Source organism: Hevea brasiliensis, chromosome 16 (assembly GCF_030052815.1).
Source record: "Hevea brasiliensis isolate MT/VB/25A 57/8 chromosome 16, ASM3005281v1, whole genome shotgun sequence".
NCBI classification, from domain to species: Eukaryota; Viridiplantae; Streptophyta; class Magnoliopsida; order Malpighiales; family Euphorbiaceae; genus Hevea; species Hevea brasiliensis.
Genome location: NC_079508.1, coordinates 48,027,659 through 48,039,740, shown reverse-complemented (window position 1 = coordinate 48,039,740; position 12,082 = coordinate 48,027,659). Strand labels below are relative to the sequence as shown.

General features: G+C 34.8%; 1 protein-coding gene across 1 annotated transcript; it reads right to left on the bottom strand.

Annotated features, from left to right (window-relative positions):
• Window positions 1-9,301: 9,301 nt before the first annotated feature.
• On the bottom strand, window positions 9,302-11,252 carry LOC110652986 (light-harvesting complex-like protein OHP2, chloroplastic). Its single transcript, XM_021808611.2, has 2 exons — window positions 10,629-11,252; window positions 9,302-9,644 (listed from the first exon to the last, which is right to left on the bottom strand). Exons 1-2 carry the CDS (start codon window positions 11,084-11,086, stop codon window positions 9,530-9,532), a joined length of 573 nt encoding a protein of 190 aa, XP_021664303.2. The 5' UTR covers window positions 11,087-11,252; the 3' UTR covers window positions 9,302-9,529.
• Between the last annotated feature and the right edge of the window lie 830 nt (window positions 11,253-12,082).

Sequence of the window (12,082 nt, the reverse complement as noted above, 5' to 3'; positions counted from 1 at the left end):
CATCGGACGGTCCAGATCGCTTGGCGAGATTTTTGAATATTTTCAATTCTCAAAAATCCAAAATAATTTTATGATAATTATTAACAATTTTTTAGTATAATTTAGATGCGATCATATCAATGGTAGCTTACCGGCACCGGGATCGCATTTATGGCTAGATCTAGTTGCCTGGCGGCCTATCTTAGAACGTGTTCGATATTATAGTCAATCATAGCATTTTTAGACATTCTAGTTGCGTTCCAGGTGTCAGATTTTGCATAGGTAAACTCGAACTTTAAGTTGCTCAATTTTTGCCTCATACTGGGTTTAGAATAAAATTCATAAAATATTCGTGGGTGATTAAAAAATTATGATTCCTTTTGCAATAGCCTTGTAATATTGTTGATGATCGTGGGGCAAGTTTATAGAATTTTTAAAGTTAGTTTGGATAGTTTTTGAAAAATATTAGTTTTAAGGTCTTATAATTAAATTGTTTGATATTAAGATTATTACATGGTTCGGAGGGCTCAGGGGGGGCCATATAATGATGATGAGATATGGGTTGAGTTTAGAAGTGTTATTTGAATCATTTTGTAGGTTGGATAGGTCCTAGGTATAGGAAAAACTCTGTCGGATTTTCGACATGAATTAGGCTGTCTGTTGTCTCTTTGGAGTCTTATTTCGAATTAGTACTAATAAATTTATAATATAATTAATTAGGCGATCGAGGTCAGTTATTTTTCCTTCATCCAGTAGTTACAATAGTCCCCGGTGCACTGTGAGTAGATATTTATTTTATTTATAATTTTAATATTATTATATTTCTAGCATGCTAATGCATCACTTATACTTATATTTATGCAGTTAAATATTAGGCATGCCCTGCTTTGCATTTATACTTGATGATATTACTTTGGTTGTTGTGTTTTGATAATCTGGAGTTGTGTGTATGAGTGAGTGTGTATATGGATATGGGTAGGACGGGCAAATCGGCTTGAGCTAGTCTCGCTTGGGGCTCTGTCCTTTTTTTGAGGAAGTCGGGGTGAGTATAGCTTTGAGTTGATCTCGCTGACCCCCGCATATGGATTATTAAGCGAAAGTCTTGCTCGAGTTGATCTCTCTAGCAAGCCTTAGATTAAGAGAGCTGGGTAGGGGGATCAGCTCCCCATATATGTATGTGTGAGTATGGATTTGACACGAGTGCGTGAGTGCTCCAGATTATCTTTGATGTGACTTAATATGATTTGTATGAAGATGATGCATTTCATTTCCAAGGATGCATTAGAATTAGATAATTATAGAGATTGTATGTAAAATAAATATTTATTCTCTGAGTCGAACGCTCACTCCTGTTCACCATATCTTTCCAGGATGCAGGAGGAGTTATTTTTTAGAGTAACTTGCTTTCTTCCTCGCAAGTTTAACATCAATTATTTAATTATTTTATTATTTCTAAATTTGAAATTTAGAACTCAGCATATATTAGCAGTAGTATGAACCCTATTAGGAATTGTGTTAATTTAAATTCTTGATATTAATAAATGAAGATTTATAAATGATGGTATCAGGGTTGAGCGGAGGCTCCCCCTGACTTCAGTTTTTTATGGTTATCGAGTTGGGTTGACCCAAATAAAAATATTTTATTTTATTTTATTTGCATGTTGGGCCTCAGTTTTGGACCCTGGTTATGGATTTGAGATCAGTAAGGCTTACTACGGGCCTCAGGGGCTTTATGCTGGCCCAGGTCCTAGTGCCGGATCGGGTCGTGACAATTATGGTATCAGAGCTTAGGCTCCAGATTCATGGGAAATAATGTAATTAGGAGTGTAAAAAGGAGTCTTGTTAGGAGGTCACATGCAAAGTATAGGATCCTATTTCATTTTCTTCTATAACTCCTTATTTCTAGCTTCTGCATTATACCTCTGGTAATATAAGAATGCTTTGATTAGTGTCTTAATTTTCGTGGAGTACATAGAGATGTGAAATAGAGTTTGCAGACTTGTTGAGGTCTACATGGGAATACGTACTCCAAAAGAATACTGTGTTTTTATCAGTATGGGGCTAACGATGTGCCTATCTAGTACAAGGTACTAGTATTTAAAGGTGAGTTATTGCAACATAGCTACCCTAGATGGGGTGAGGGCACCATTGCTAGCAGTTATCAGTGGTAGCCCAGTCAGTGTAAGTGTATAATATTAGTGAGTTCAAGAGAGATAAGAGGTTCAAAAAATCTGGTATGTGGGACGTGTCGTAGTAACTCTGTAATGTTCTTAATATTTGTGCTGTAAGCTATAGATTATAGTATCGACATGGGATTATTATGTAGAGCTGCGTGCTTCCTTGTGGTGCTCCAGGATGAGGGTGTTTACTGATAGTCTCTGTTTTGATACAGTTACGCCAGAGCAGAGTTCTATTTTTATAGAAGAGTTAAAAACTCCTAGTTAAGGTTTAGGACCGTTGAGATAGGATATTAAAAGTCACAGTTGGGCGATAACTAAAGTCAGTGACTCAGTTATCTTAAATTAAGCATAGAGTTATAGCATAAGTAACACGAGATTAGAGGTTTTAGTATGATTGCAGTGTAATGATGACACCTACTTAGTGGGATCATTTGGTCTCCGATATGGGGTCTTGGACAGTTTTGGCATTATAAGAGATGTTTTGCCTAAATATTTGTAAGAATAGCATATCCCTCGTGTGTTAGCAAGATGCAAAGTACAACTTTACTACCTAAAGAAAACCAGAGACTAGGAATAAGGTTCATAGCCTGTGAAATGATAATTTAAAGAGTGATGGCATGATACAAGAGTAAATGATCTGATATGGTTTTGGTAAGATGGCAGATACAGTACCCCTGTTACAATCAGTTATGACATAAGCTATGATCTTATGCTTTCAAGAAAGACAAGAGATTACTACTAATGATGGTGACCTAAAGACGTGTCCTAGATGGGACTGTAGAGTGTGATGTAGAGTAGTTGGCTCAAGTATCCTAAAGAAGGTATAAGTTTCACTATAAGGACCATACTTGATTGGATCATGAAGGATGAAGAGCCAGTAAATTGAATGACGGGTTATGGTAAGTTTTGACTAATTGAGTGGATATAAGAAAATAGGATCCCTGTAGATTTTCTCCTTAAGGTATTAGAGGGTAGTTTGTAGTTAAGCAAAGGAAAGTTAGTTGAGGAATGTAATCAAAGTAAGCAAAAGTTATAGGGTGTGCTGTGATAATTCAAATTGTCTTATCAAACAAAAAAGCAAAGTTAGTAGGAGTAAGCTGAATAAGAGTCAACATAAGGGATTCAAATATGCTTGATGAGAGAAAGGAATGAAGGATTATGACATCAAGACTTAATGTTAGAATTCTGAATGGCGAGATAATAGTCATAGAGTTTATGTTTGGAGCTAGGCGGGTATTTTTGGTGTGTCCAACAGGAAAATTGCGTAAGAAAATGTGAATAATAGTGTAATAATATGTAGCATAGTGCTAGTAAAGGTCATGATAAGACAAGATAGGTATGAGCTAAGCATTGCTTATCAAACAATGGCATACTATAAATTATGGGAGAAGATTTCTTCTTCTCTCTAAATTAGCTCGTGTTTGGTTCTAAGAGATTGTATTAAGAAAGGAGGTTGTGTCACAGTGACCCAATTAATTGAAAATTTGATGGACAATTAGAGTAGTGATCGGAGTTAGATCAAGTTAGTTACTAGAGCTTTTAGCCCTTCTGAACTCTAAGCTGGAGGGAGTGCTATCTGTGGATGAGATTTTTATTGATGGATGAGATTTTTATTGATGGGTAAATTTGATACTGAAGTTTGGAAAGCTGTGGGCAGCATCTGTGATTATATTAAGGAGAATGAACACGTGAAATATTTTGTCTGGAATTAAAGCATAGCACACATTTTCCACAGCCATGTTAGTTCAGATGAAACTTATAGTTTCTGGGGCTCCTATCTATTCAGGATGAGCAATTTCCTACTAAGGGTAGTAGGGAATGATAATGTTCTGATGGTCAAGTTGGAAAAAGAAATACATGGAGAATTTCCTATAGTCAACTACGAGTGATACATAATATGAAGTATGTGCTAGTAGAAGTCAATCGTGAGGTTAGAATTTTAGAAGTAATGGAACTAGTAGTCAAGACAGGACTAAGAAATGAAAAAAGGGTTAAAGTTGATGATGGGATGGACATCCATAAAGGAAAAGATATGCGGGTGAGAGAGGACAAAAATTAAAAAATAAGTACAGTAGATTGGGAAGATATTATTAATAGTAGAAAACAGGGAAATGAAGTGGATAAGATGCAAAGGACAGGAGAAGAGCTTGATAGATTTGGTTATAATGATGAGAAAGAAGGAATATGTATGCTAGGAACATATTAAGAGATGTTTAAAACAAGTTATGATGAGATGATAGATTAAAGGAGTAGTGGAGCCTCAATCTAAGTGTCAATGTGTCAAAAGTAGGCCACATAATAAGAAGCTTTAGAAAGAAGTCAAGATATTCCCATTATAGAGAAAGAGTGGGGAAGGAGTGGGAAACGATAAAATCGCATTAACTGGGTTGTCAAGAATTATAAATACATTTATCCTATAAGAGAAGAGACCCAGTTTACTCTCTGACATTAATAGATGGTGTAGGGTACGCTTGAAACTTGAATGGAACTTTACATGACTAATTACAAAGGGTAGACAGGAGTTGATCTAAGGACCTTGGTAATGACCCAAAGATGATTGGAAATTCGAAGCATCATGGAATTGAAAAAATGCATAGGTGTTGATCATTAAGGTCATAGGACAAGTAAAGATTTTGAGCGAAATGCCTATGATAGGTGCTACAGGAAAGCATATCATAGGATACTATGGAACAAGGAACATAAGTCATGTTCTTGGGGAGCAGAGACTGTTGAAACAAAGAAATAGGAACTGAAGTCACTATGAGACACGTTAGGGCACAATGAAAGAGAGGTAAACACCAAGGTTGATTGAAGTTATGAGGCATCAAGTCAAGCATGGAGGAGGTATAGTAAGTACTCGAGATGTCAGAAAAATGACCAATAAATAATTAGAGATAAGAGTTCCACTACAGAATGATGATGATAGCTAGGACACTACAGCAGAGTCAGAGAAGCAACGAATAACCACCTTCTTCTCCTTGGTACTTTTTTTTTTTAAAATTCGATGATGAATTTTTTTTTAGGGGGAGAGAATGTAACAACCTGAAATTTTCTTTCCCATAAAGATATAATTTTTCTCTCCCATAAAGATATAATTTTTCTCATATTATTGTATTGTTTAAGCATATTTTATGAGATTATTATTATTATTATTATTATTATTATTATTATTATTATTATTATTATTATTATTATTATTTATTTTGAAACTAAATTTAAAAAGCTTTATTTATTATTGTATTAAATTAAATTTTTGTTAAATTATTGCTTGAGCTAAGTATATTAATAAAACTAGTTATATTAGATGCAATATTTTAGTTTAATTGCTGATTTAATAATTATTATCATTATTTCAAGTGCATTGAAATCTATTGGTTATGAAAGAATAAAAGTTCTAATTATAGTATCATTTATATCGTAAATATTACGTTAATTGAAATTTTGATTTGTTTTATTCATTATATTAAGATTTTTATTTAAATTATTTTAAAATTTATTATTCAAGAAAGAATAAAATTATAAGTGTATTTATTTGTATTATCTTATTATATCGTACTTTATACTATTTTAGTATTAAAATGGATTAGATATTTTAGGTTTATATTAATATAATATTTATATAAGTAATTAAAAAAAAAAGAAAATTCAAAATGCAGTACAGCGTCTTCTCCCCTCCCCCCCAAAAATTTATTCCCGATGCCCTCTCCCTCTCTCCTATTTTCGTCCTGCCGGCGAGGAGTGCCAGACTGGTGACCCTCCCTCGCAGCTCCAGCGTTGACCGGCCTCCTTCCAGTAGCCATGGACGCCAGTGAAAACTCCTCTAGCTGCCAGAACAAAAAAAAGAAAGAGAGAGAAGAGTGCCCCAGCAAGAGGACTTTCCAAGGCTATTTTCTGCCAAGTTTGACGGTCGGAGGATAGGGGACGACGACATCAAGCTTCTGGCAGCTCAGGGTTCCTTGTCTGACCAAGACTCGCAGGTTTTAATGGACATTTCGATAAGATTCGAAGAGAGAGAAAGAGGAGAGAGAAAGAAGAGGCAGTGGCTTTTCTACCACTTTTTCGGTGATCCGACCGTTAGATCTGAAATCCGAGACCACCGATAGACTCAGGGCAACAAAATCTTTGAGATGGGATTGGCTCCGCTCCGATAGGACGCCGTTGGAAAAAAACGATCATCAAACGATCTAAATCATTTGGTGAGATTTTCGAACTTTTTCAATTCCCAAAAATCAAAAATAATTTTATAATAATTATTAACAATTTTGAGATATAATTTAGGTGAGATCGGATCAATGGTAGCTCACCGGCACCGGGACTACATTTATGGCCAGATCCGGCTGTCCGGTGGCCTGTCTCGGAACATGGTTAATATTATAGTCAATTATAGCTTTTTCAGACATTCCAGATGCGTTCCTGATGTCAGATTTTGCATAGGTAAACTTGAACTCTAAGTTGCTCTATTTTTGTCTCATACTGGGTTTAGAATAAAATTCATAAAATATTCGTGGGTGATTAGAAAATTATGATTTCTTTTGCAATAGCCTTATAATATTGTTGAGAACCGCGGGGTAAGTTTATAGAATTTTTAAAGTTAGTTTGGATAGTTTTTGAAAAATATTAATTTTAAAGTCTTATAATTAAATTGTTTGATGTTGTGATTATTGCCTAGTTTGGAGAGCTCAAGGGGGGCCATATAATGAAGATGAGATATGGGTTTAGTTTATAAGTGTTATTTGAACCATTTTACAGGTTGGGTAAGTCTTAGATATAAGAAAAACTCTGCTAGATTTCTGGCATGAATTAGGCTGTCTGTTATCTCTTTAGAGTCTTATTTCGAATTAGTACTAATAAATTTATAATATAATTAATTAGGTGATCTAGATCAGCTATTTTTTCTCCATCCAGCAGCCACAATAGTCCCTAGTATATTGTGAGTAGATATTTATTTTATTTACAATTTCAATATTATTATATTTCTAGCATGCTCATGCATCACTTATATTTATGTAGTTAAATATTAGGCATGCCCTGCTTTGCATTTATACTTGATAATATTACTTTGGTTGCTGTGTTTTGATAATCTAAAGCTGTGTGTGTGAGTGGGTGTGTATATGGATATGGGTAGGACGGGCAAATCAGCTTGAGCTAGTCTCGCTTGGGGCTCTATCCTTTTTTTGAGGAAGTCGAGGTGAGTACAGCTTTGAGTTAATTTCGCTAACCCCCGCATATGGATTATTAAGCAAAAGTCCGACTCTTATTGATCTCACTAGCAGGCCTTGGATTAAGAGAGTTGGGCAGGGGGATCAGCTCCCCATATATATATATGTGTGAGTATGGATTTGACACCGGTGCGTGAGTGCTTCAGATTATCTTTGATGTGACTTAATATAATTTGTATGAAGATGATGCATTTCATTTCCAATGATGCATTAGAATTAGATAGTTATAGAGATTGTATGTAAAATAAATATTTACTCTCTTAGTCGAACGCTCACTCCTATTCACCATATTTTTCCAGGATACAGAATAAATTCTTTTTCAGAGTAACTTGCTTTCTTTCTCACAGATTTAACATTAGTTATTTAATTATTTTATTATTTCTAAATTTAAAATCTAGAACTCTGCATGTGTTAGCAGTAGTATAAACCCTATTAGGAATTATGTTAATTTAAATTCTTGATGTTAATAAATAAAAATTTATAAATGATGGTATCAGGATTGGGTGGAGGCTCCCCTGACTTTAGTTTTTTATGGTTGACCTGAATAAAAATATTTTGTTTTATTTGCATGTTGGGCCTCAGTTTTGGACCCTGGTTATGGATTTGAGATCAGTAAGACTTACTACGGGTCTCAGGGGTTTTATGCCGGCTAAGGTTCTAATGCCGATCCGGCTCATGGGATCGGGTCGTGACACAAGGGTTTTTTGGTTTCGATTACAGTATCTAAAAATTGAAATCAGAATAAAACCTTCAGTTCTTTGACTTTTAAAAATCAAATTTAAAATTAAATTTTAGTTTTAATTCAGCTTTAAATAATTTTGGTATGGTTCCTATTTTATTTTAGTTTCAAATTTGGTTTTAATTTCATTTCAAATCTTGATTTTTATATCTAAAATTACAATATTCTTATGTTCATTTTAAAATAGAAAATTACAATGTATATAAATATTCTTAATTTTATTCAAATAATAAAATATATCTAAAAAATATGTATATAAAATCGGTTCTTCAATTCAGTTTTGATTTAGTACATTCTGATTTGATTTTTGATGAAAAACTATAATCCAATCAGAACAGTAAATATGAATTCGGTTAAATAAAATTTGGTTCTTGCGGTAACAGTTATTTTTCAATTATAGTACAATTCTTTTTCAATTATAGTATAATTCCATACAATTCTTTGATTCGATTAAGAACCCAAGAGCGATGCAGCCATAATCAATACTACCAAGTATCTTTTCATCTATTATTGCAGTATTTGCCGTGAATAGAAATGTGTCGCTATAGCCTTGGGAAGATGTCCATCACAACTTGAGGATTCTGCGCGCGTGGGAAATAGAGCGGAACGTGTAGTTGCAAGGTGGGAGACACAAATGGCAATGTTGGAGGCACGGATTGCAAATTTTGAAGCTCGCGTGGAAAGGCTTGAGGTGAGGATGTTATATTTGCAGAAGGGTATACATAGAGTATGTGGCTTGTTTCTGGTCACTCTTGCATATGCTATGTGCAAATGAATAAGATAGTGATCGACTAGTTTTAGGCCTGTAGTTTTGCTACTCATGACTAGATGTGTAATCTGAAAGGTTCTTTGTATAAAATGCTGATTTTTCATTCTAACATGACAATAAGGTGGCCATTTTGTGATGTTCTTATTGCTGTTGTTGACTTGTTCAGAGAATGATGCAGTAAAAGATTGAGAAACATAAAAATGAGTGAATAATGCCCTTACCATTTGGGATCTTATGATTCTTAAATCTTAACCCTTCTGATGTTTACCATAAGTTATTTGCAGACTCAGTTAACTTGATAAAATAAAATTTGCGAGGTGAAGTTGTCCATGATGACACCCATTAAACTGTAAGATATGTTTGCTAAAATAGCTGTAAAGACAAACTGAGCACCTTTACCTTCCTTTCCAAGCAATAACCAAAAAGAAATACTTGTATTCTTGCAAATCTAGTGAACATCAATGATTCAGTTTGTGATAATCCATCAATGAAGCTTGTGGGAAACCAATTACTATAGGAGTTGCAGAATGTTGGATATGATAGAGCAATTACAGAAACTGAAAATGTATTTATGGCTTTGAAGATTAAGAAGGCAAATACAGAAGTCAAAAGTTATCCATGCCGCCGAGGATGACAAATCGAATCATTCTAGATCAATTATCCCGAAATTGGAGAGAAGAATCTTTACTTGATCAACAAAGTCTGAGCCTGTAGCGTACTCGGTTAGCATCCCAACAGCAAAACCAAACATTGCCCATCTGTTCAACCACAAAAACAGGAATCATAAAGTCAAAAATGTAACTACGACACTATTCATACACAGACTCAATACACTAAGCATTTTTTAATCTAAAAATGTACAATTTCACAAAGCCATTCCCAGGTAGCTAAGAGAGGAACAATGCCATATGAGTTTAGTATGCCAGGCGATTGACCATTAAAAATTTTCATATTGTAGAAATCCTCTGGTTTATTTCATGTTAGGATCTTATCTATACAGTCCAACGTAGAAACATTCAATTCTCATATTTCAAGAAGCAAATGTATGTGCAGAGGTGCATTTTCTTTTCTTTCAAGAGATGAGTTTATTTTTGTCAGTAACTGACTACTCGCTACCGATTTGTATAAACTTCATAGAAGATGAGGAGAAAATTGGCGGGTTACAGGAAGCAGACATTTTATGTTTGATGTTCCTAGAATCCATCTTAGCTTTTCAAAGGCACAACGAAAATGAATCTGAATACTTCTAATCATCGACCCCAACAATGGATTTAAGCTATGTAGGAGATCCATCACTGATGAAAGTTACAATGCAGAAAGGCAATGCAACTTGAACAATTAAAAAAAAATCATGCCAGGACAGTGAAGTCATAGATTAATCAGCTATTAGAAGAACATGTTAATGCTGGTTTAAATTTGTACTATTGAATCTATCGCTGTGCATTCAAGCATAAAGCTTTGTCCATTGTTGAGATATTTCCTGGTGTGCTGTTCCATGTTATGGCAGAGCTCATGTCTATTGGCAAAACATAAATTATTTTCTTTCCTACAATTTTGTGAATCACACCAAATAAAATGAGAAGCCATTCAAATTCAACAATTAAATGAGAGCAAAGATACCTAACCTGCTATAAAATCCACAATCAAGCTTAGCTTAGCAAAATCCAACTAATTAATCCACATATAAATATTCCTAATTTTAAAAACTCTCCAATTTTTGCTGAGTGTTTATGAGGTATTACCTTCCATTAGTAATCTCATTCTTGCCAAGGAACCCAAAGAAAGGGCCCTGATCTTTCTCCTCAAGCTTCTTTTGCTTAAAGAAATCCTGAAGCTCCTTAGCCTTTTGCCTCTGAAACTCTAAAGTGGTCACATTCTTGTCTCCCACAGCCACCTGAGCAGCCGGCTTGGGTGGTGGAACCACAGGAGAAGATGGTGAAGAGGGAGGCATAGGCTTCAAGGCAGGTGAGGGAGTTGGTGGAGAGGGTTCTCTAAGAGGAGGGGCAACAGGTCTCCTCACGGGCCCTTCAGCTTGAGAGCTCCTGATGGTCAAAGAACAAGGCTTTGTTAGTGTGGAAAATCTAAAACAATAGGAGGTGGAAGTTGTTGATGAAGAGGAAGATGGAGGAGAGGAGCATGATGATGATGATGATGATGGGTTTGGGATTCTTATGCAAGGTATTGAGGAGGCCACTGACATCTTCCTCTTTCTTTCTCAAGTCCCTGTAGCTATAGATTTCTTGTTGGTGGGTTTTGGGTACGCGGGCGTGCTATCAGAATCAGAAGATATGTGTGTGGAAGAGGTGTGGCCAAGTCCCTAGCGGCGAAGATGGTACCAGTTGGCTTGCCGATTGGAGGAGAGATGATTTTGGCGCCTCACGTCCAGTCAAAGCGTGTGAATTTTTGTTTTTGTCGAAAGCGTGTGAAGTTTAAACACTAAAATTTGTGAAAGGAAATTAATGTTTGTGTTGACGCGCATTAAATGCGAGTGGAAATAGCATTCCCTCCCATCCCCTTCAATTTGGGTCCTAAATTGACTACGAAACAATGCAAGTGTTCCTGGAACGAGCACTTCAGAGGACGGTTCCTGGATAGCACGGGGTACTTGAGGATTAAAGCTCAAAATCAAGGAAAAATTACATGATAAATACTGATCTTTTACATTTTTAAATATTAAAATTAGTTACTTTTAATAAAAACAAATAATAGAAAAAAATAACCCTAGCCTTATAAAACCCGCTTCTTTTTATTTCCTTTATTTATTTTTTTTTAACAGATTGTATTTCATTGAAGAAATAAGTGATACAAGGCTAAACACATTAAAGATGGCAAAAGGCCTATTTTGATTCTTAAAATATAGGTTAATAGTTATAGAAGTTCTTAAAGTATTTTAAGATCTAAATAAGTTCTTTAAGTTCTAAAAAGGATCAAATAAATCATTCAAATATAAAAATAGATCAAATAAATCTTTTTACTATTTTATAGATAAATAAGTCCTTTAATTTTTAAAAATAGATAAAAAAATTAACTATAATTTACCTCTAATATAAATTCAATCAAAGCTGTGTACGAAAATCTTTTCGTGCACAGGATCTCATTAGCAATTTTGTTCAGAATGTAGCAAATACTTACCAGAATGTTGCAAATTAGATATGTAAGATTGCTGATGAAGACCCCGTGGATTATAAGATCTTCG